We start from the raw sequence: 22,740 nt of genomic DNA, 5'->3' as shown, positions 1-22,740 counted from the left end.
CTGCATTTTCAGTCATCAGGTAGAGCAGAAAGAGAAAGGTACCAGTCAGAAATGCTTGGCTATTTCTGATAGAAGCAGAGGTCTGTCCGACCCAAAATGGCGGTGTGCCATGAGGGGGATGGTTTACATTTGAAGGGCCTTCTTCCCCAGGGAGGAGAGTGCTGTGTGCACCCCAGCTGGCGGCTGCACGCAGGGCAAGGCACTGCGCTGTGGAAATGAGACCTGCAAATTTACAGTGGCGTTTCTTCCTTGTTGACCGGTGGTAAAAGCTATCCCCAGTGCGACTACTGCTTCTTAGAAGCAAACCATCCCTTGCCAGAGCCCAGTTCTAAAAGCATTTATCAAAGCAACAGTGTTTCGAGGCATTGGGCTGGTTTTATTTTGCTGTGCCTTTCCTCAGGCTAAACCAGACTCTGCAACGACAAAAACTTAGTTTGCTCCTCAGACGTCAGAACTTTCTGTGACACAAATCATGGCTGCTTTTACAGCAATAAGGAAATTGATTCTTCTGCCTGATCGTTCTGATCCTTTATCAGCCCTCTCAGTCCTCCTGCAGGGCTATCAGGAAAGCTAATTGGATTTTCTCCCAGGTTGTTTATTTGTGAAATAAAATTCCCGTTTGCATAACTAACTTCTTACGATCATTTATCTGTTACTGTAATGCAGTTCGAGGGAAAGCTAAGCAATTATCCAACCCATTAACCGTGAAGGAAGCGTAGCAAGTTGTGGCACACAGAAAAGTCGTCACTTGCCTTTTTTTAGCATCTATAGACATTTTAATGTAGACTCAGCACCTGCTGTGGGGATCCAAGCAGCCAGAAGAGGGTAGTATACGTTAATTAATCAGCTTCATCTGGTGGTAAAGCAGAGCTATTTGCAAGAGAAACATCTACTGACATTTCTGGCTGCAAGGTAGAGAAAGGCAATACTGAGAAATTTGATAGAATTTGGCAAGGAAGATTTAAGTTAGAACTGTCAACAATTAGATTAATAGCAGGCTACAGAGCTTTTCACCTTCTGCTGTTAGCTCCTGTTTGAGCAATGCCTCTTTCAACAGAAATGCATGTCTGAAACAACTTCATGGCTTTGCTTTCAGCTAAGAACAGCACACATTACTAAAACTAATAGCATCTTAAGTGCGTTCTGGTGTAGTGCCTTGCCTGCAGTAAATCTAAAAAGCCAAATGGGGATGTCATGAAACTGCATAGCACTGAAAGCGCCTTGAGGGTATGATTCAGGCCTAAGAACTTGAAAAAACCCACCACCTTCACACATGCTGTCTGACATTGCATGGGGTTTCTGCAGTTGACAGAGACTCAGAAAGGAAAATGTACATCAGCATGGAGTACAAGGCAGAAGCGTGGCTTATAATTCACATTAACATGTTTTACTGCTGCTCACTTCCTTTCTTAGTGCATAGCAAGTCCTCTGTGGATGAAAGCAGTGAATGGGGATTGACTGAGGAAGTAAAGAAGGAATATCTGAGTGAGTAAGTTATTATTTGCCTTATACTATTAGTAGTTGGATATCGCTGACAGGATCAGACTTCTACTGTGATAGATGTTGTACTCTCTCATGGGAAAGGAAAAGCAACAACCTGAAAAAGGAAGCTCTTCATCAAACAAACAAAAGAACAAACAGAAAGTGAAAGGGAAAACAGGTACAAAAATATGAAATGCCATGCTTAAGATCATATGGCTAGTAATTGGCAGAGCAACAGAAGACTCCTGACAACGTGCTTCTGGTGGAGCTAATTTAAATTCTCTCAGAGGTTAGTAAGTAAAAATGATTGGTTTGCACATTTACACCTTGGAAATGCACTGAAACCATAATACACCATTGATTCATATTTTATTAGTACTCTGCCTGAAGCGAAGTGGAAATGTAAGCTGATTTTTTTTTTCTAGAATTACTTTCCCTCCGTCCTCTCAAAAATAACACATGCAGAAAACATCAGAACTTTTCATTTAACATTAGACTATAAATGCTAAACCAGACGCCCTTCACCTGCTGCTACAATGCAGCTGCTTTCTCAGCTTGAGCATTGTCCTTTATCCCTGTAACACAGAAAGAGCACACAAGAGCTGAAGAAAGGAAAGGGACAGAGAATACCATATGCAAGCTGAATTAGGGTGTCAGACTAATCTCAACCCCTCTAAAAAGCTTAGTTTCAGGAAACCTTCATGTGACAAATTCAGAAAGCCTTTAAAGCAACCCTGTCACTTCAAATCAATGGTTGCACATTTGTCCACAGTTTTCATGGACTTGGCTTTCAGTTTCAGAAAGGGCCCTTCTAAAACGACGTGCAAATATCCAGCTGCCATGTCTGCTTCGGTCAGTCCCATATCTCTGATCATTTTGATGTGAGGAAGGAGCAAAGCCAACTATAAAGATTCTTTCTGGATATCATTTTCAATAATGCAGGAAGGTTACAGTAATAAGCCAGTTCCCCTACGATTTCCCTCCTCTGCATTATGCATTTTGGTTTCTCTGGCACACAAGAGATACATTATGGAAAGTGATGCTTGATGGGGAGTATTCTGCGTACACATCCCTGTTCTGAGCTCAGTTCCTGGGGATCATTTGCCATTTGTTTCTCTCTTGTTTGGCTGAGCTTTCCTTTTGAGCTGCCTGTCCATTAAAAGGAGTGTGAGGACGTCCACGCAGAGTCGACAAGTCTGACTAGAGGGGCTTCCCCTTGTGTTTCCATGCTGCCAGACGCAGTTGCCTGCAGAGGGATTTGGACGGATGAAGATGCAGTTGGTAAGGGTACATTACCCCTTAAAAACATGCTTGAAGTGTTGCTGTTCACCTCACTTCCTGGGTTGGTGACACTTACAGCACTGCTGCTCACTGACCACAGGCAAGGGTAATGGCTGGAAAAAAAGAAAAAAAAAGCAGTACAAACTGAATGACTTTTTCAAAACCTGCATAGGACTTACTTCTATGGTCAAGTGCATTATCTGCTCAAAAGCTGGTATCCCAATCAAGTTGCTGAACTAGATCAGCTTTGCAGATCTTATGTGAAAAACACAAACAGCCATTATACTTGGTGACGCTGAAGATAGGCATGGAGAGAAACATGCAAATACATGTGATGCTTTAGGATTTAAGTGTGTCTGTTGTTTTTTTTTTTCTTAATGAATGCTTATATTTTAAATAATTTCACCTGATTTTCCAGGCATTTAAAATAAGGAAATTCATGCATTTATTTGGGGAAAGGAGGGGAAAATACTTAATTGGTTTTATATGCCTAATAAGTTCTAGTCAATCCTAGAACTGATTACTGCCCTATTACCAATACTTCTATAATGCACCATGAATTAGCCTTTGTTATATCCCTGCAGTGGAGTAAGATCCTCATTTCATGCAAGAGAATACTGAGCAGCATGGAGAGAAAGACAGTTTGGCTTGAAAACTCTCACTGACAGCAGACACCTGAGTTTCAAGATTCTGGCTTTCAAAAGTGCTAGGGAAAAATAAAGCTCCCATTGATTTTATCTGGGCAGAAGGTAATCAGCTTGTCAAAAGGATCTGTCTGGGAATCTTAAGTTGGGTACCTGGGACATGTTTTAAAATCTGGATGCTGATTGAAGCATGAAATAAAGTGTGAATTACCAGGGCAGGTACAGTCCTAATGTGAACAGGTGCAGAGATTTCTCCCACTCATCCACATCAGCCTGTGAAAGATTGTTTTTCATTTGGATTATTTGACGTGAGCAGACATGAAGCATGGAGTGGCAGATCATGGGAAGCTTCTTATCTTTGCAGTGTGGCAACACCACTGTTGTTTCAGCATACGCTGAACAGGATTGAAAAGTTAAGGAGAAACAATCGCATCACACCAGGAATATCAGCCACTTTCTGTACTCTGAAGCATAAGAGAAAGCAGAGAAGCTGGAGACCATGGTGAGCCATGGTGGAATGAAAAGCCTTTAAAGCCTTTGACACTGTCCCCCACAACATCCTCATAGGGAAAAGCTGGCTGCCCATGGTTTGGATGGGCATATGATCTGCTGGGTGAAACACTGGCCATATTGCTCTCTTCAAATACCTGAAAGGTGCTTACAACAAGAGTTGGGTTGGTCTCTTCTCACTGGTAACAGGTGACAGGATGAGGGGAAATGGTCTCAAGTTGTGCCGGGGGAGGTTTAGCTTGGATATCAGGAATAACTTCTTTACAGAAAGAGTTGTTAAGCACTGCAATAGGCTCCCCAGGGAGGTGGTTGAGTCACCATCCCTGAATGTGTTTAAAAACCATTTGGATGTGGTGCTCAGGACATGATTTAGTGGAGGGTTGTAAGAGTTAGGGTAGTATGGCTAGGTTAGACATCCTAATTCTCATTCCTATACTGAATCTCACTTGTATTTCTTCCTAAGATTTTCTTTACTAGATCTTTTAGTAGTAAACAACAACAAAAAAAAAAACAACACCCTTTTTATTCTTCAAGTCATTAACAAACCCAATCAATTCTATAGAGCCCAGTTATGATTAAACATTCCATGCGTTGTAAATTGAATATAAAGAGCTCCATGATTTTAAAAAAAAAAAAAAAAGGCTAAAATTACAGAGGCAAGCTGACATCTGTACAATTTATTTTTTGAAACCTCTGGAATACATGTTTATCTGGCATATTGTTTATTAGATAAAATACTGGAGAGACTTAGCAAGTGTGCACACCTACTAGTAAGTGCTGCTTCTGCAGTATTTCACACTCATGTAGCATGGGCAAACTTTGCTGTCAGATAGGTCCTTCAGTTAAACAGTATCTCCACTTTACACATGGAAAATTGAGGTTGTGATTCACCTAAGGAAGACCGTGTATGTAGAGGAGGTGGGAATTGGTTAAGAAATCAGGCATGAATGGAACCTTATGGCAGTCCCACTAGCCTCAGTGCTCCTAATACCAGCAGCTTTCCTGTAACCTTACCTGGGCCCTGGGCTGGCAGCTCCCTTGGTGTGTGGCACGGAGAGCAAATTAGCATGTGGAGAGGATGGTAAAGTCCAGCTGTCATGTCCTGAGAATACCTGAAGATTATTGCTGGAGCTCTCCAAAATATTCACTTTGAAGGGGAAAAAAAAAAAACAACAAATCCTCATGACATGCGTTTTTCCAAGGATCTTTTGATTAATGATGACTGCTATATTACTGGCAATGTTTTGGTACACATTTCTTTATAGGTTGAGTTTTCAGTTAAGTAGGATGCTTTGCTAAATTATAGCTAGCAAACAGATTACTTTATCCTTACTCCTGTTTCTGGTCAATTTCATATGATCAAAGTAGATCCAGTTTCTGTATCTCCACCCCCAGATCTAGAGAGCAGGTGGGACATGAAAGATCTCCTGGCAATACCAAAAAGCCATCACCTCGAATCAACATCTGCCACATTCCTAAGGACTGCTCTGACTTGAGAGAGCAACTGTTTTGTGGCACATCACTAAAAAGAGGGCTTGTAATGGTTTGATACTTTTATATAACTGAGAGAAGGACTTTGAGCAAGATCATTCACTCTTATTTACAATTAGCAGTTACAGTGCACCGAACAATTCTGTTCCACTTCTTCTGTTGCCTTAACCGTACCCTCTGCATTCAGTGTTCAGTGCAGATTGTCACAGACACTCACACTGCTCTTCCCCAGTTTCAGCTTTCAATTGTTTTACTGCTTAGGGTTACCAAAGCAAGGGTCTGTCAGGGTGAATGTTTCCTGGAAGCAAAGCAGTTGTACCTGTAGGTGAATGATTTCTTTGCATGTAGGAAGGTGGGTATGGAGCAGCCCGATGCCCTCGCAGTGCTGAATATCGCTCACAGCTATGGGGAGCGTGTGGAGCTGGCAAAGGTAAAGGTGCAGTATACTGGTAATTAGAGCTTCCTGATGCGCACATTGTATCTGGGTTGGAAATCAACCAGCCACCCACTTTGAAGGGAAAGACAAGAATATTATTGCACTGAAACATTGCAGTTCAATAAAGTAGCCAGGCTTCTTGCACACCAGTTGAGCCTCAGAAATATCAAACCCATGCCAAAACACTGCTTCATGGAGCAACTGACAAGCAGAAAACAACCCACCAAAAGAAAAAAGCCCACCAAAAAATCCCACCACTAAAAACAAGACCTGAAAACACACTAAGAGAAACCGTCACTAATGTCAAAGAACAAATGAAAGAAAAGCTGATCATCATTGGAATGAACACAACATCTTCTCCCTCATTTAAATTTTTGTGCTGCTTAATGATGAAAGTTTCATGGGGGACAAAAATACAGTTATAAATACAAAACAAGTGGAGAGAAAGCCCTTAAAATTCCATTTATAATTTTTTTTCCTGGATTCCATTTACATCAAAAATTGGATCATATGAAAAATGACCCTTCTGCAGAAACTGATTTCCTACTGAAGTTATTTCAATCGTTATTTAGTTTAGACAGCCCTTTTCTGCAAAGGCAGTTCAAGGCTCAGTGAACTGCTGCTCTGATCCAGTTAAGCAGATCCCAGCTTCCCAGCATCTATCTACGCTAAATCTCCAGCTCACATGAACAAAAGCCTTACAGTGAGAGTACGTCATATGTTGACCTTCAGAGACTGCTTCTGGTGCATCCTTGGGATGGTTTCTGAAAGGGAAAACATCTAGCAGTAAAACTTCTTATTGCAAAATTAGTAAAGAAATTTTAAAAACTCAAAACTAGTCATGCACACACAAAAAAAGACTTTTCTGCACTCTGTCATAAAGGAAACAATTATGTTACACAGCATCCCGAGCCTGAAAAGCTAGGTCTAACTGCGGGACACCTGGGACTTCCTGCATCCCACTCAGTCTAAAGCAAGGCTCTGCCTCCTGCTTAGGGCCATGAGACAAAGGCAGCATTTGCCCTCTGCAACTGAGAATTAAGACACAGCAGCTCCAAGAGTGGAAAGGAAAGAAATAGTGATTCTCCTGCAGGCATATGGGAGACGTCATTTTAGAAGACACAGCAGACCTGGACAAAATTTATTAGCAATGATGGATGGGAATTGATCATTTGGATGCCTCAATGTGTTAGTACAGATGAAGTGAATCTTCATGAAATAATTAAGCCACGGTCTGTTTCTGGTGGCAGAAGCATCTCTACCATAGTGAGCATCTACAGGTTACTTTTAATAAACACATCATAGAGTATCACACAGGTTCAGCAATAGCAGTGTGTCTATGTTACCAGTAAAGCACAATTTCACTTTAACTATATGCTTTTTGAAGTATGCAGCATTTTTTTTCCCTGACCTACTGAATTATGGTATTCACTGGAGTCTAAGTACAATGTAGTGAACATATGAGGTGTACAACATCACTGGGAAAACTCATACCCATCTCATTTCATGTGTCCTTCTGTCTTGAAGAGACTACTCACCCACATTAGGACATCTCATGGTGACTATTATATAGTCTCCCCACTAGTTTCAGTGGGGTGACTCTAGACTTAAGACAATAGAAACAAGATTAAGTTATGTATAATTTATTTTTTCCATGGTGACATCACAGTTTTAAACCATATCAGCAACCAAATACTACTGGAGCTGAAAAAGATCAACTCACCTTTCTTTTGCATCCAGGAAGGCTTTGGCAAAGGGATTATACTTGATTTTGAGAGCTGTTATCTTGAGTTTACAGAAAACAAGGCATGTTAGTGAAGGCAACTTGGAATAGAGAGTTGAAACAACATCTTCCAGAGAAAACTAAGTGGAACTGCCATGGTTAGACAAACAAAATATATCCCCACGTATTGTTTTCCAGGAGTGGTTGGAGGGAGATTTGCTCTTTGCTTAGTGCTGTGTACTGATCAGTGCCACAGGCAGCACACCAAAAGGGGCAACTTAATTGTGTGGTCTAGTCTGGTAATTCCTGTGGGATTGTGAAGCCTTTTGAGAGAACTGAGAAGAAAAACAAATACAAATCAAATCAGCAGCCAAGAGATATGGCAGATGAGTGAACAATTGTCACAATCCAAATTATTCCTCAATTCCAATTTTAGAGTAGAAATTTTCCTTTAGAATGATATGTCTTTCCATAACTGTATGCATTTTAAGGAGAGGGAAGAACTACGATTATCATTAAAACTGTTGGTCATTACTATAGAAAGATATGTGAACTGACTGTAGGTTTTTTACAGTAAGAGATTGGGATGCCAGGATAGATGGACCAATCTGGAATAGCAGTGGCAGAATATTAAGCTAAATCTGGCTTAGTACTGCAGCCAGACCTTGGACTGAATAGTTTTCAACTGCAGAAAGCAGACAGTATTAGACTGGGTGGAGCATTAAACTGCATGGGACTAGTAGTGAAATGGGGAAAGGACCAGTTTATACACGCTGATCTTGTAGTTAATAGGCTTCTAACATATATCTCATCAATGATACCCAAGAGTACAGCATGGCGTCTGCCTACCTCTTCATTTTGATAGGCAGTCACAGCTATGAACTGAGTCTCAGGGAAGGAACAGTTCATCACCATCCGGTGGGGGCCTCCTACACGAACTATATGTACTTGAGGCTCGTATTTATGCAGGGAGTTCAACATTATCTGCAGAAAACAAAACAGAAAGACCTCAGTGACACTCCGGTATCCATCCCGCAGCTGTTTTTTCATTCTTGCTCTATAATAGACCAGATTAAACCCCTCCAGTTTATTGTTATTGAAAGCAGAAGGGCAGGTGCCTTCCTAATTCCTGGCAAACTGCATTGAACAGAGTGGGCTTGGATTTAAAGATTTTGATACAGCAGCATATGTGTTAGTAGCCACAGCCTTCACACCACCGGGCTTCCACTGCACTAGAGGTTGTTCAGTCAGTTAAAGAGCAATCTCTATTCTGCTTCTGCTATCTGAAAGAGTCAGAATTATCATCACAGAAAACAAGGCCAGGATAGAGCTGAGGTAGTCACCTCTCATCTTTCTGGGCAAGATTTACCTAAACAAGCCTTGGCAAATGTCTCTACTCTAGCATTTAAAGCTGTGTATAATGGTTATTCTACAGAATACCTTCCTCAGGAAGCCTGTTTCATTACTTAATTATCTCTAATGCAACAAAACATATTTAAAATTAAGGAAAAAAAAATGTATTTTGGAAAGTGCTATGTGCATATATATAGATGGAATAGGGGCCAATAGCTGACTAACAGTGCTTTCTGCTAATACTTTCTAATAACACCACAAAAGGGGAAGCTGAAACACAGTAGAGATGTGGTTTACCTTAACACTGCTGCCAAAACTTAAAACAATTGTTTGCCATTTAGTTGACTTTTCTTTGGATTGTTTCTCCTTTAGGTTTTCCACCTTTCCTTTCTACTTTCTCCTTCTTCCCTTGCCCATATATAAGATCTTGTTCCTGTCTTTCCCATCAAGGTTTCTTTGACCTTCCAAACTGTCTTTTCGTTGTTCCTGTCCCTCTCTTTCTACAGTGCATACATTTAGACTTTTAACTTTTCTAAGGTCCTGGATGCAGGATTAGAATTTGCAAATTCAATCCTATTTTATGTTACACAGTAAGTCCTGTGTGCCAACTCTATGTGTTACTTTATAAAAAGTCAGGTCATCTTTCTGTTCTTCAGTCTCTAAAAATTGAGATAATTTCCTACCTAATTAAGGCACTAGGCTTATGAAGGTACCTCACAAACCAAATGGAAATAATGGGTAGAGAACACACAAAATTTACACAGAAAAAAAAAAATTCTGGGCTGACAAGTATCATCCAACGTAGGAGTTTTGTACAAAAACAAGCAAACAAAAGGTCTTGTGCAATATTTGATCTTTAGATGCATCATCAAAAACAAAATATGAAGCAAAACTAATTTTCCTGTTTGCATTTTTAAGGGGTTCAAAGAGAAAGTCACTTATTTCTGGTACATGTGGTTTCTTTCCAAAGGCCAAAGCTGATTCAATAGAATATTGATAATTATCATGATGCAGAAGCAGACATAGTAATTATTTCATTTAGGAGCAGCCTTTTATTCTGCTATCTGACTCCTGCCAACATTCCACTTACACCAAACAACATGGGGGAACACAACAAAAACCTAATACCCGTGACCATTCTTTCCCCCTTCTCTGAAGTCCTATGTAAAAGAAAAAAAAATAAAAAAAAACCAGCACACAAGACCAACTCTCAAAAGCCCCCTGATGATTAAGTAAACCACAGCACTCTGTTTCTCTTAACATCAAGAAGTCCATTAAAATTTGAAAGCGCCAATTAAGGCCTGTTTATTCCTGTTTACATGTGGCCTCCAGAGAATAATTGGCATCTGTGGGTGAAGAGGACTGTAAGGGCCTCTATAATTACATAAATGCACCCTTGATATTTCTTGATTGGTAGGTGCTTGCAATCGAAGCCAAGAGGTGTATGGGGAAACATCAGGCCATACCCATACCTGCCCACTCCCATTGAGCTTGTTGGTAAGTTTGACCTTGCTGAAGGAGATGGCAGCTTTCATCCAGTGGGCCCCAAAGTTGGGAGAATCTGGGTGGATGTAGACACAGCTGTGGTTTCGTGGCTCCGGTTTCCCAGCTGGCACCCATTCTCCATTGACGTACTTCCAGCGGTGGCCATCAGTCGGGGCAAAGTCTAACAGGAAAGAATACATGGCGTTGGGGTCCAAGCCTGATACGCTGATCTTCAAAACAGGGAACATGCGCCTGTTCAAGAAACAAAAAGGGGAGATACCATTAGAAACCGATTTTGAAAGGCTTGTCTTAGTGAGTTTGTGGCCGGCAACCCGCAGATTAGGTCAAGGAACATCCTCCCTCCCCATTTCTCTCTGTATAGCTAAAGTCTCCTAAAGTTTAATCCTTCTTTTTATTTTTAAAATTTTGGAAAAATATGTAATTGCTGAAGTAGGTACTCAGGTCTTGATCTAGATTTGTGAATGTGTTCTGTTTATGAACTGTGTATAGTGTCAGCAGCATCTATTGGATATGGACACGCTAAGTACCATCCTTAGGTCTGAGACAAGAGGGCGTGAACAGGATTGAACAGACTCAAACATGATCAAGAAGGTGAAGCCAAACCACAGATTAACTGCATTAATTATGGAATCCTGCAATAAATTGCTTTTTGGTGCTTTTATTTTCCTGCAGAACATTGTCCAGTGGCCAAGTTCTACTTTGTCTCGCTCTGTATATATCCTCTAAAATCATCTTGCCATTTCCAGCCCTTAGGACATAATCCCAGGCAGATAACCACCACAAACAATATACAAAGATTTTTCTTCCTTCTTTGAAAGGGATGGTTCCATGGTCTCTGTGAGCTAAATGATTCACTTTCCTCTGACTCATTTCCTGTGGTTCATCTACTAAACTCCAGTATCTGTCACTTAAGTAACAGTTTCCAGGTAGTAGTACTCAAGTGCACTAATAATTTGGCTGCACTTACCTTGTGTAAAATTATTTATTTCCTGATTATTTACTTCATGATTAGTCAGGCATGACTTAACATTTAGTAAAATGCCTTTTATCTCATCTTCCATATATTTCATTACCTTTTCCTTGAAAATACATTCTGAAGTCTTACTAAAGTGTATATTAAAGGCTATATTATGGGTATATTAAAAATCAGTTAGCTGAAACAGTTAACTGTAGTTTTTCCCCTTTTTTAAAAAGAAGTATTCTCATACTGTTCCACCATCAGTACCTTCATTTCCAGTTTGAGAAGTCTGGCCCTTGCTGACCAACCTGCACTTGGCCATTCTTTCAGTCATCTGCTCCCTTCCTTCCATATTCTTCATCCTCATCAGTTTGATCACATTCTTACACTTACAGTTCTACCGTAGATGCAATGCTGTCCATTACTAAGGGCTCTAAACATGTATCATCCAGAATTCCCACCATCTTGTGCATATAAAATTAAAATACTGTCCTCATTTAGTTTTGGGAAAACACTTTGAAGCATCTTTGTCCTTGATTCCAATGGCCCCTTTTCTTAACTCCCATTTATTTATTATGCCTTCCTTTGTAAAGGAGATTTGCAGCAGTACACAGAGGTAGACTTTCATCAGTTTTCTTTCTGTTCCAATACTTGTGATTACAGCTTTGAATTGGCATCTCAGTGCCTGGACAAGTCTACAGCAATGGAATTAGTAGGGCTCTCACAGTTTCAGGAACTGGGAAAAGTAGCAGAACAGACATCTCCCATCAAAGATACCTTACTCATTATGTTTCTTAGGTTGTGGCATCATACACATCATTACATGGAGAATTATTGTAGTTACTATATATCACCTCCTACTATGCTTATATAAACATGAGGTCTCCTGGCCCCAGAAACATCCACACTGACTCCTCCTGGAAACCAACAGTTTGCCACGTCTTTATGCATAGGACAGTAAGACTTCAAGCTTCTTTTCTCTAGAGATACAGAGATTAGTTGCACCTCAGCCACTGTTTGAGGTCCATGGTCATGGTAGCTCTCTAGGCTTTGTTAGGTAGTAGGGCAAAATGTCCAAAATGTCCAAAATGTCCAAAATCCATTCTCTCCACTGACACCAAAAGGCCCCTGCACTCATACTCTTCAGCAGGATTCACCTGCAGACCGCTGACCATCTCCTTTGCCTCTTACAACATCCTACTCCTTACCTTTCTAGACATACATTCAGCACCTCCTGCCCACTCTCTCTGATTTGAGGGAGCTTTTTCATTTAGTATGAGTACTTGGTGACTCAGTGCCAATGCAACACTGAGAAAGATATGCTGAACCATGATCTTTCTAAGTAGAAGTTTAGCCAAGAATTTATTCACTACATTTAACACGTCTTTCTGACCAGATGCCCCCTTCTTTCAAATAGGAACATGACTAAAATTGTGGATGCACTGCATCCTGCACAGCCACGTCACCTGCAGCCCATCTTCAAAGTAACAGGCTTACATATTTAGCTGAAATTGAAACAGAGGGGAAAATTCATCCTGAAAAAATTTAATTTTGCTAGATTTCTCAGAACTATTTGTTAGTTCTTCTGCACACAAAGCAAAATTCTCTGCCTTTCTACTTGAGAGGCTTGAGTTTATCCCCAGAAGAAGCAGATCAGCATCAACTCTAACCTCCTGTACCACATAAGTTACAGCGCTTTCCTGTATTAATCTTTGCCACACACACAATTAATCCCCAACTCATTTGGATCAGCATGTTTGATTGTACAGGCCTTAATGATGGAAGACCTACCACCTCACTTGCTGAGCAGATAAACGGCTTTACTGTTCAAATCGCATGCTGTAGCTTGGCAAATGAAAATTTCCACAAATTTGTTTCAGTCAGAAGTGGTCAGGTAGGTGCACATGTGACCTCTGTTACTGCAATAGCTGAGTATTTCCATCTCTTCCATTTATTTAGAGAAGATCTGCTACAATTACTCCATGGTACGAAGCTTGAGTGGGAAGATGTTTGGTATCAAATCTGAATGTGTAGTAAAGAGTAAAGTTGCTTTAACATCTAAGCCTTTCCCCACATCCCCTTCCATGTTTGCCTGCACTGACCCAGTACTGATTCTCCCCGCATATAAAGGGGAATAGAGGCTCTTTCTTGCCTCTGCACAGTAATGTGGATGTTTCAGAATACCTCTGGGATGGTATCAACGTTGTAAGAAAACTTGCTCAGTCAGCAAATGGGTTGTTTAAATGTTGAAATGCCAATACCATAAATCTGAGTAAAATAGGAGACTGATTCCAGCACCCTTTGCTGCATCCTTTGAGATACATCTTGTGATACAGCATGCAGTTTAATTTCACTGTATCTGTCCTATTAAAAACACATCCATCTTCCCTGTGTCCCTAGGTGTTTTGCTGTGGCAGGCGATTCATATAATGAAGCACAGTGCAGCTATGGAGAAGTATCTACATATTAACAGTGAAGGTGGTTCAGAACATTTTGGGACTCTCAGTACCAATTAGAGATGACTCAATCACAGCAGATAGAACTGTGCATGCTAGAAATTCACATCTGAGAATCGTATCAGACAGCCTTTCATTCTCCAGTACGTTCCTGCATCAAGTTTCAGTTTAATTTCTGAATTTTGCTAACGATATTTCCACACAAATTGCCCTTCATTTTCAAACACCCAAGCTCAGGCTGGCTTTTCCTGTTAATCTTAGAAAACAGTTCTCAAAAGTGCTCACATATCCTTCAAGAAGAATGTCTGAGTTGGTTCTATCACTGTAAGCAGCAGCAGAATTAGATCAATGTTTTTTCTTTTGAGAATCCCTTTAGAGGCTGCCACTGAAGAGTTCTGAGCCTGGAAAAAAGCTCAGGATTTACAGGGAACTGTCCCAAGTTTGTCTCCTTTTGAAAAGCATGGAGTTGTTCAGAGGGTTTTGCAGCAGCCACTGTCTGTTCCATTTTCTCACTGTGCTGGTTGGTTTGTTAAGGGAAAATACTTTCAGAAATGAAAGAGAGCCTTTTTTCTTCTTTTTCTTTTTTTTTTTTTTTTTGGTGGTCATTAATGCTACAGAATCTTCATTATTAGGATTCATGCAGATTGCTAAAATACTCTTAAACAAATTTAGTCTGAGACTGCTATAGTTTGATCAGATAGAAAGAACGCGTACCTGCCCCCAGTGGCTAGCTTTAGGTAAAATAAGAGCCAGCTGATAAGGTCAGTGCTAAGTAAGAATGAAGAAAAATAAATAAGCTTCCATGATTAAAATGTAACATTGGATATTCAAGTAATGATGGATTTTCATCCCAGCAGCAGCATAAAAAGATTATGTACATGCACTCACCTAGACATTTTAGAGAGAAAGAGTATCACCTGCAATCACAACATACGTTAGCACTGAGGAAAGAAAATGAAAAAAAAAAAAATAATAACCCACAACCTGCTGGTAAGGCACAATCCTTTGTATCCATTTAATTAATTTGGTGCAAATTTATTCTCATCTTGGTTACTTATGCTGACAAGGAATGTTTAAATCTACCTTACATTAAGTGAAAATCCACTCAGAAGTTTGCTTTAGCCCAACTATAAACATTCAAATTAAACAAAAGCAGCTTCTTGGTGTAAAGAAGAAGAAGACAACATCTATCCTTATAGATTCCTAAGAATCAGAGTAGTGATAAGCAGTGATATTTTGGAAGTAGAACTGTTCTCTTAGTAGAAGAACCTTGCTGAGCTAGCAGACAAGATTTTTCCCCTCCTAATTTCTTTCCCTGACAGGCTGCAGGCAATAGTAATCTTTTCCACAAGTTCTGTTCAACCAAAATCTCTGCAAAACTGATGGAACTCACACCATGAGCATAAAGCTTTTCTCTCATCTCTTAATCTTGCTCTCCCATGCAGATATTCCTTGTGAAAGAAACATGCATGGAGGGAGGGGTGGGAGAAGATGGCAGAGGTGGCAAGGGTAGAGTAAGTACTACTGTAAACCTTAGTACTGCTGTACAGGAAAACTTTCCTCTAGTCATTACCTGGACTCTGTTGCCTTCCCAGATCAGTGCAGAGCCTATCTGGAGAGCCAGTATCCAATTCAGAATTAACATTCTTTTCTCCGGGTTTTGCACTCAGCAAACAGAAAGATATGTGATCCCCTTATATCACAATTTGTTATCTTTCTAAAGCTCTGTATGTCAGCCAGTATTCTACGGTGCTTACTAAGTACACCAGCAACAACTACAGAATTGTGAGGCACAGTTGTGGGACCACACAGATCTGGACCGCACATACAAGCCACAGAGCACAGCTGGATTGTACCCTTTTCTAGTACAGATTGTATGTGCAGACTGTTAACCTCCAAAGCCTGAGAAACAAGACCAGCAACGGGGAGATAACAGCACTGATCTGCTTCTGAACAGTCCTTTGAGATCTACAGGTAGGAATGTGGTAATAAACATTAATGACTGGTAGCACAAGAAGCAATCCAGAAGATTTTGAGAGATAGTGTCCACTCCTCGGTGAAAGTTCCCTTTTTGTCAATACATTTCTCCAGCATGTTTCACAAGCAGGAATAAAGTGTGGCAGGAATGGCTTCACAGAAAGGAGCGGGGACACCCCAATTCTGTCCCTACCCTGCTTTTAGGGGACCACACTGCTACATGCTCACTGCAGTTCTCTCTAGCCAATGCACACGCTACTTTCTATTACACCTCTTCACACCCCCCGGCTGTCACCCACCCTTAGCACACAGTGCTATGCAGATCACTCACCTGCCATTCTTGGTCACAATCATCTCGTTGGTGACTTCTCTGAATCTCTGCCAGAGGGTAGCATCCTCTAAGACAACCTGAAGCTGCTTCTCAGTGGGGTCACCTTTGTCTCTCCCTGCCCGGAGTTCACTCTCCACGACGCTGAGCAGCCTGGAGATGGTGCAGTCAGTGGGCTTTTTGCAACCCAGGTCTGCCATAATGACTTTACTGCCAGAAACTTGTGGTGGCTGTTAAAAGACAGAAATAGGAAGCTAAATCAAAAAGCAAGTCAGATCGTTGGGCACAGCCTGAGAAACGTGCCCTCCTCACTCTTTTGCCACTGACTAGCTCGTTCCTCTGGAAGTCCCAATGGGCAGTGACACCAGCGTGTGCAGGTTTATGCACACACTCCACACAAAAAAAAGGACTATCTCCTAATTACCTGTCAGACGGTCAGGTGGGTGGCAGGCTGATGACTCAATTGGCTGCCTTGAAAGAAGAGTCCTCCATCCAAATTAGCATGCTTTTATCTTTTTTCAACCTGAAGTGGGTCTAATTGTTCTGCTTGAGAACCAGGTTTCCATTAATGAAAATTATTTCATTTCCAGACTGAAACAATGCATGGAAATTGCATTCTCGCTGATGCGGACTCTAGCTGAAGGAGCTAGTAACAGTCAAGACAGTTAAACAGAGAAGACAGTCTTAAAGATAGAAGAGGATAGCCTTATTTTCACCCAGCATGTTGAATAAACGCATTAACTTCATTACTCAACAATCTCCAAGTTCCTAAATTAACATGTTAGATTGCAAAAGGAAAAAGTAGCATCCTTACACTCCACTGTTGATTCCTGCTCTGTCCATCCCTTGGACCCCAGTTTCATTCACAGAATGTCTGTGGCACCTTAACGTATTTTAACTCCCTTCTGGATGCATCTCTAGGGACAGATCCCACACTTCTGAGGCTGGGTATAGACATAACTGTCTTGAGGCCTGGCACTGCTGACCTACTCAAGGTCTGCTTCATCCAAAAGCTCCCTCATCATTCCTAAAACCGGCATTCCCTCTCCTCTCAGCCTGAGGCCTTATCTGGCAAGTCTCTTTGAACTGCGTATACTTTCCACAAAGGACAGTTGTAAAAGAAGCCACTATTATACCAAGAAATCCATCAACTTCAGCAGTGAGACAGGGATCTGAGAAAACTGGGTCCAGTCCTGTGCTACAGAGTTATGTGAATACCACTGATCCATAAACATTGGACTTTAGCACATAAGGCACTTGAGTGCCTAATTCCTCCGGATGCATTTAGCTCCAATAGCATCTGGGAAATTTCTGGTCTGTTAGACATGACATAGTCAGGGACTTGGCTATGAAAATAAACTTTGGGCATTTCTTTTTAGAGAAATATATTTTCTACCTACTTACTTAGAACTTTGTGTTTGTTTAACTCAAGAGCCCTTGTTGAATTTCTGTGCTTCCAGCTTTCTAAGCAATGAAATGATTTGGTTTGGGGCTCTACAGTGCACCACTGATGACATTTATACAGACAAGAAAGTGTCAGACAAACTATAAAACATGATTTAAATTAAATCCATCCTTTAACAAGGTTCAACTTATCTCGCAGCGCAAAAACCCACGAAGTATCATCTCCCTCACCAGCAACAGCCAGAGTTTGTAGGTACTATCTGTGTCATACAGCACCTTTTTTGGAAAGTAGTCCTACTAATCCCTCAACATTGAGCCAGAGTGAGGATACTGATTCCAAGTCCTCAAAACAGCACAGCTGCACGTGTGCAGCAACACGATGTTGTGCAGAACAAAGGAGACTTCAGGTGAGCACTCACTGCCCAGAATCTCAACACCATAGGAAGGGAAAGTCATGCAGCTGTGACGCATTTTTTGCATCTATAATCCCAATCATCCCAACTGGGAACTTTGCACTCTGACACATCTTCCTTCTTTCATTTTCCCAGTCTTTACATACCTTGTTTGAATAGTCAGCTCATAACATTTTAACTAGATTATCAGTCAACTCACCTTGTGAAAGGTGTCTGTCTGTACCAGGCCTAAGCAAATAGCAACTCCTAGTTACTAACCAGCCTCCTTTCACTGCTGAGCAAATGAAGAATGTACATTAAAATCTACAGGATATTTAGGTACTTTGAAGTGTGCCACTTGGCATCTGGAAAAATAATTGCTTATCAGGTAACATGGCGTAACACTGAATTACAAACACTGATTAGTGCTTGGGCTTTCTTTTTCAGATGCTCAAAAAGGAGAGAGAAGCTCTATCATTTTTCCCTGCACATGCCACACGAGATCAAATGGCATAGCAAACACTTAAGAGACCATGAAATAGTTGTGTTGCTTTCATGACATTACAAAATGTTAATAAAGGCGGGAATCAGAGCTACATGAAATATTGTACACTAGGAAGTGCACTTACCACTTACGATGCTTGGTCATCACAAATTTTCTCACAGAAAGAAAGAAAAATCTCTCTTAAAATACTTCATTTTCACACAGTTTTAATTTTAAATTTATAACTTTGTTACCGTAGCTCAAGATACGTGCAACCTCAGTATTTTCCAAAGAGAAGTTACCTGTGGTTGGCTCATGACATAGGTCAATTGCTGGTTTTGAGCATGGGGAAGGGTATTTCAGCTTTAAGAGTTCGGGCTCTAAGAGCAATTGGTGATGCATGTAGCAGTATATTCACAAGGCGCATCTCACCACTGATGTATATTTACAGCCCAGAATTAGCCAAAGAAATAACAAATTTGCATGCATGCAAGAAAAGTCATCAGCTTAATATAACCATGGCACAGATTTTACTCAAAAATACACATCCAGATCCATATGAATCCCACCTCACACATTGGTCTTCATCACATCATACACTGGTCTGCCTTACATACAGGCAGTTGCCATGAGGAGGGGCTACAGGAGAGAAACCAAAGCAATAGATTCATAGACTTAATTGCTTATTGTTGACTTTTCATTTCTAGAAAATACTAAGGGTGGAATTCTTTATTACAAATAACTGGCCTGTTTTCGGGGACATCCTTTTCATTTTAAACGCCTCCTTTGTTCACCTAAATAATAAACTTGAATACTTCCTAAACATTCCTTCTCCCTCCTCCCTTCTCGAGAGACAAATTTTTCCAAGTCTGCAGATGCTGAAAATGAGACACAAATGGATTAACATCACTGGGTACTCCTGGGACACTAAAAATAACCCATTCTCAGGTATCAGATGGGTTCTTTCTTAGCTGAAAGTCTTCCCGTACTTCATATTTGAAGGAAAAAGTAACTGCACTTACCAAGTAATAAAGTAACAAGGTGACTGATAGTCATTGCCACTGAAAGTAGGACACAGCGTGAATTTGTCCTCTTGCACTTGACATCTGTAGCTGTGCAATTAAACAAGTAGATGGGTATGGATGTCTCAGGAAGTAGGAAGACATCAAAAACTTCCTCTGGAGCCCCATGGAGAGAGCAAGGTGCTACTGACCAGGAAGCAGCCACCTTGTGGCTCACAGCCTCCCAGAACTAACCCCTTCTAGTCAAAAGTGCAAGTACAACACTTAGAGACATCTCTAGTCGTGTCCAGGATTTACCAATAAGAATTTAGCTACTCGTACTTTTAACTGCAGCAACAAGGTCTGGAAACAGCAATGACAGAACAAACCTGAAACGCTTACTGAAATTTATTCACCAAGTTTCAGCGGTGAAAAGCAAGTTGCTGGTTTTGACTTTCTAATTAAAATCATTTTAAAACCCATTCCTACCACCAGCTGGTGAGATACAGCAGAAGAAAAAAAATAGAGAAAAGGTAATTAAAGAGGCCCCTCCTTGCCTTGACACTGGATAGCTGTTTTTTGGCCTTTAGGTGCACGTTTCCAAAATAAGCCAAACCTTCACGATGCAGTGAAATCACAGAGAACAAGACTCACGCTTTCCATCCCCAGGGCTCTCAGTGGAGCACTCAAACAACCAACACCCCTGAACATTGAGTCCCAACAACACAGGGAAACGTAACCTCTATCACCATGACACTCCCAGGAAATCAACACCTATTGACGACCAAGGAATAATTACGAGAGGATAAAAAGACAGCTGCTTTCCCTCTGTTTTTAATCACAGATCCAGACCCTTAAGAGATTGATGGGTTATAAGAGACTTAGAGAAGATTAGCCTTTTCATTACTGCCGGGGTGGTGGAGAGGACAGTTTCAATAACTTCAGCCAGGTATGTTTTTAGCAGTTATTCAGTCACCCTGCTCAAGTAGCACCTCCCTGCCTGCTGTTACAACCAACATCAGCTCAGAAAGCATGGGAAGCTTTTCAGAGCAATTTTTCTTGTTTCTTAAAAAAAAAAAATCCCTGATCTAGTCAGGCTGGTGATAAACATAAATGTATTACAAAAAAAAGTAACGCGTGCAGTTTTGGGCACCACAAGATAAGAAGGACATAGAACCATTAGAAAGAGTGCAAAGGGAGACTATGAGGACGGTGAAGGATCTGGGAGATGTGACAGCAACAGGGCCTGAGGGAACAGCATGGAGCTGTGTCAGGGGAAAGGCAGCTGGGGGTGAGGGATAGGGTCTGCACTGGGGGCGGTGGGCATGGAACAGCCTGCCCAGGGCTGTGGGCACGGCACTGAGCTGTGAGAGTTCAAGGTGTGTTGGGACACCGCTCCCAGACATAAGGCTTGGAGTTTGGGTGGTGCTGTGTGGGGCCAGGAGCTGGAATTAATGATCCTCATGGGTCCCTTCCAGCTCGGGATGTTCTGTGATTCTAATAATAATCATACATGGCTGAAATACTTGCTTCTCTCAAAAGAAACAAGACTTCTACATCCTATTACACACAAATAGAAAACACAAGAGCAAATACTCATGACAAAATAATTTGTTTTCACTCCACATATTTGGAAGTGCTATCCATTCAGAGCTGCTCTGAAATCGTGTTGGCCAGCCTATACTTCTAACAGACCATTATTTAGCTACATCAGTGTTACTCCTCATTTCTGCAGATTGTGCATCACAAACTCTCAGGAATAACCGCTTCTAGAGATGCCACATGGGAACCTGAGAAAAACTTAAAAGGGTTTCAAATAGGCTAACTTAAAATAGCAATCCCAAAGATTGGCAGCTTAGATATTCTATTCCATCTCTCTAATCATCTGAAGATGTCTTCAGAAAAAAAGAGAAAACAGGTTTTTGTTCCCTTCAGGAGTTTCCACAGTTCAGTATGGATGGACATTTACAATCCTTTACCCTGTGGATACTGCAATCAAGCCTGAGCTCAATGTGAAATAAGCAAGTGAACAAAGGGAAAAAATTCCAGCTACATGCATCCATAAAATACTCTCTCTCATAAATCAGACCTTGTGGAGGGAGAAGGGGAAAGGGTAGACATCAGGTATGTAGCAGCCTTCCATAGTCCCATTACTAAATACAAATCCACCATGGATTTGCATGGATTTGCTCCCAGGGTGGGGGCATCCACAGCCTCTCTGGGCAACCTGTTTCACTGTTTCACCACCCTCACAGTAAAGAATTTCTTCCTGATACCTAGTCTAAATCTGCCCTCTTCCAGTTTAAAACAATTTCCTCTTATCCTGTTACTACATGCTCTTATAACAAGTCCTCCCCAGCTTTCCTGTAGGCTCCCTTCAGATACTGGAAGGTGGATACAAGGTCCCCCCTGGGGCCTTCTCTTTTCCAGGCTGAAACTCTCCCAGCCTATACCCATAGTGGAGGTCCTCCAGCCTTCTGATCATCTTCACGGCCCTCCTCTGGACCAGCTCCAACAGCTCCACATTATGCAGCTTGAACGAAGCAGAGAAAACAAAGGACTGAACATTTATAGAAAGAATCTATTGCATTTGTAGGTTTAGATTCTTATCAAGACAGCAATGAGTATGAAAGTTATATGAAACTCCCCGGGTTCCTGAGCTCTTTTCAAAAAGATAAAATACGAACCACCATGTTCCTGTGTTACAGTAAGACAGGTCTCTTCTATTAAAAATAAAAATAAAAAAATTGGACCTTCCCGTGAAGAAATTTCAGTGCATTCAGCTTTGAGACGGTTTTCTTAGAAGACCAAAACTGAAAACACAACATCTCTCAAAACGCTCAAGGGTTGCAACCACCCTTGCAATTAAGATAAATAAATGGCAGCCATTTGGGTTTGCCCTACCACTCAGAGGAAAAAATTAAGACACTGGAAGCAGGCTGGTGCCCACCACATAGGTAAGGAAAATTAAAATCACAGCCAGTTTTTGGATGCATGTGACACGCCAACTGAAACAGATATGCTTTCTGAGTCACTGCCTCTAGCCCTACTTCTGACATGTGCATTTTTAAATCACTGATTTGTTTTTTTTACTTGCAGTATTCAGAATGCACGTATTTCACAAAGAAAGAGACATGACTAATAATTTTTGCTGACAGAATGGAATGAGGAGTAATTTGCTCTGTAGCACAGACTAAATCAATAATTTGTTGGCAAAATTATGTTGACACTTGAGGTTAAAAAAAAATAATCGTATCACCCCCACCTCATCAGCAATTTGAGCATCGTCTGGAGTCATCATTAAAACGTCCAAA

At 41.0% G+C, this 22,740-nt stretch overlaps 1 protein-coding gene across 1 annotated transcript; it reads right to left on the bottom strand.

The window, feature by feature from the left end:
* Positions 1-2,591: 2,591 nt before the first annotated feature.
* On the bottom strand, positions 2,592-16,345 carry TBX19 (T-box transcription factor 19). Its single transcript, XM_042868020.1, has 8 exons — positions 16,149-16,345; positions 10,393-10,657; positions 8,417-8,551; positions 7,568-7,629; positions 6,547-6,608; positions 5,728-5,829; positions 4,932-5,064; positions 2,592-2,876 (listed from the first exon to the last, which is right to left on the bottom strand). Exons 1-8 carry the CDS (start codon positions 16,343-16,345, stop codon positions 2,639-2,641), a joined length of 1,194 nt encoding a protein of 397 aa, XP_042723954.1. The 3' UTR covers positions 2,592-2,638.
* Between the last annotated feature and the right edge of the window lie 6,395 nt (positions 16,346-22,740).

This window comes from Lagopus leucura, unplaced genomic scaffold (assembly GCF_019238085.1).
Source record: "Lagopus leucura isolate 7727_CA_CO unplaced genomic scaffold, USGS_WTPT01 Super-Scaffold_100001, whole genome shotgun sequence".
Lineage (NCBI taxonomy): Eukaryota > Metazoa > Chordata > Aves > Galliformes > Phasianidae > Lagopus > Lagopus leucura.
Note: the sequence above shows the minus strand (reverse complement) of the source record. Positions and strands in the feature narration are given on the sequence as shown.

Bases quoted from the DNA above. Each gene is read 5' to 3' on its own strand.
- TBX19 (XM_042868020.1), bottom strand. From the start codon at position 16,345: ATGGCAGACCTGGGTTGCAAAAAGCCCACTGACTGCACCATCTCCAGG. The intron at 6,609-7,567 runs GTGAGTTGATCT...TTTCCCTTTCAG, and splicing joins TTCCTGGATGCAAAAGAAAG to AAACCATCCCAAGGATGCAC. The intron at 5,830-6,546 runs GTAAGGCTTTTG...TACCTTTGCCAG, and splicing joins ACATATGACGTACTCTCACT to CTCCACACGCTCCCCATAGC.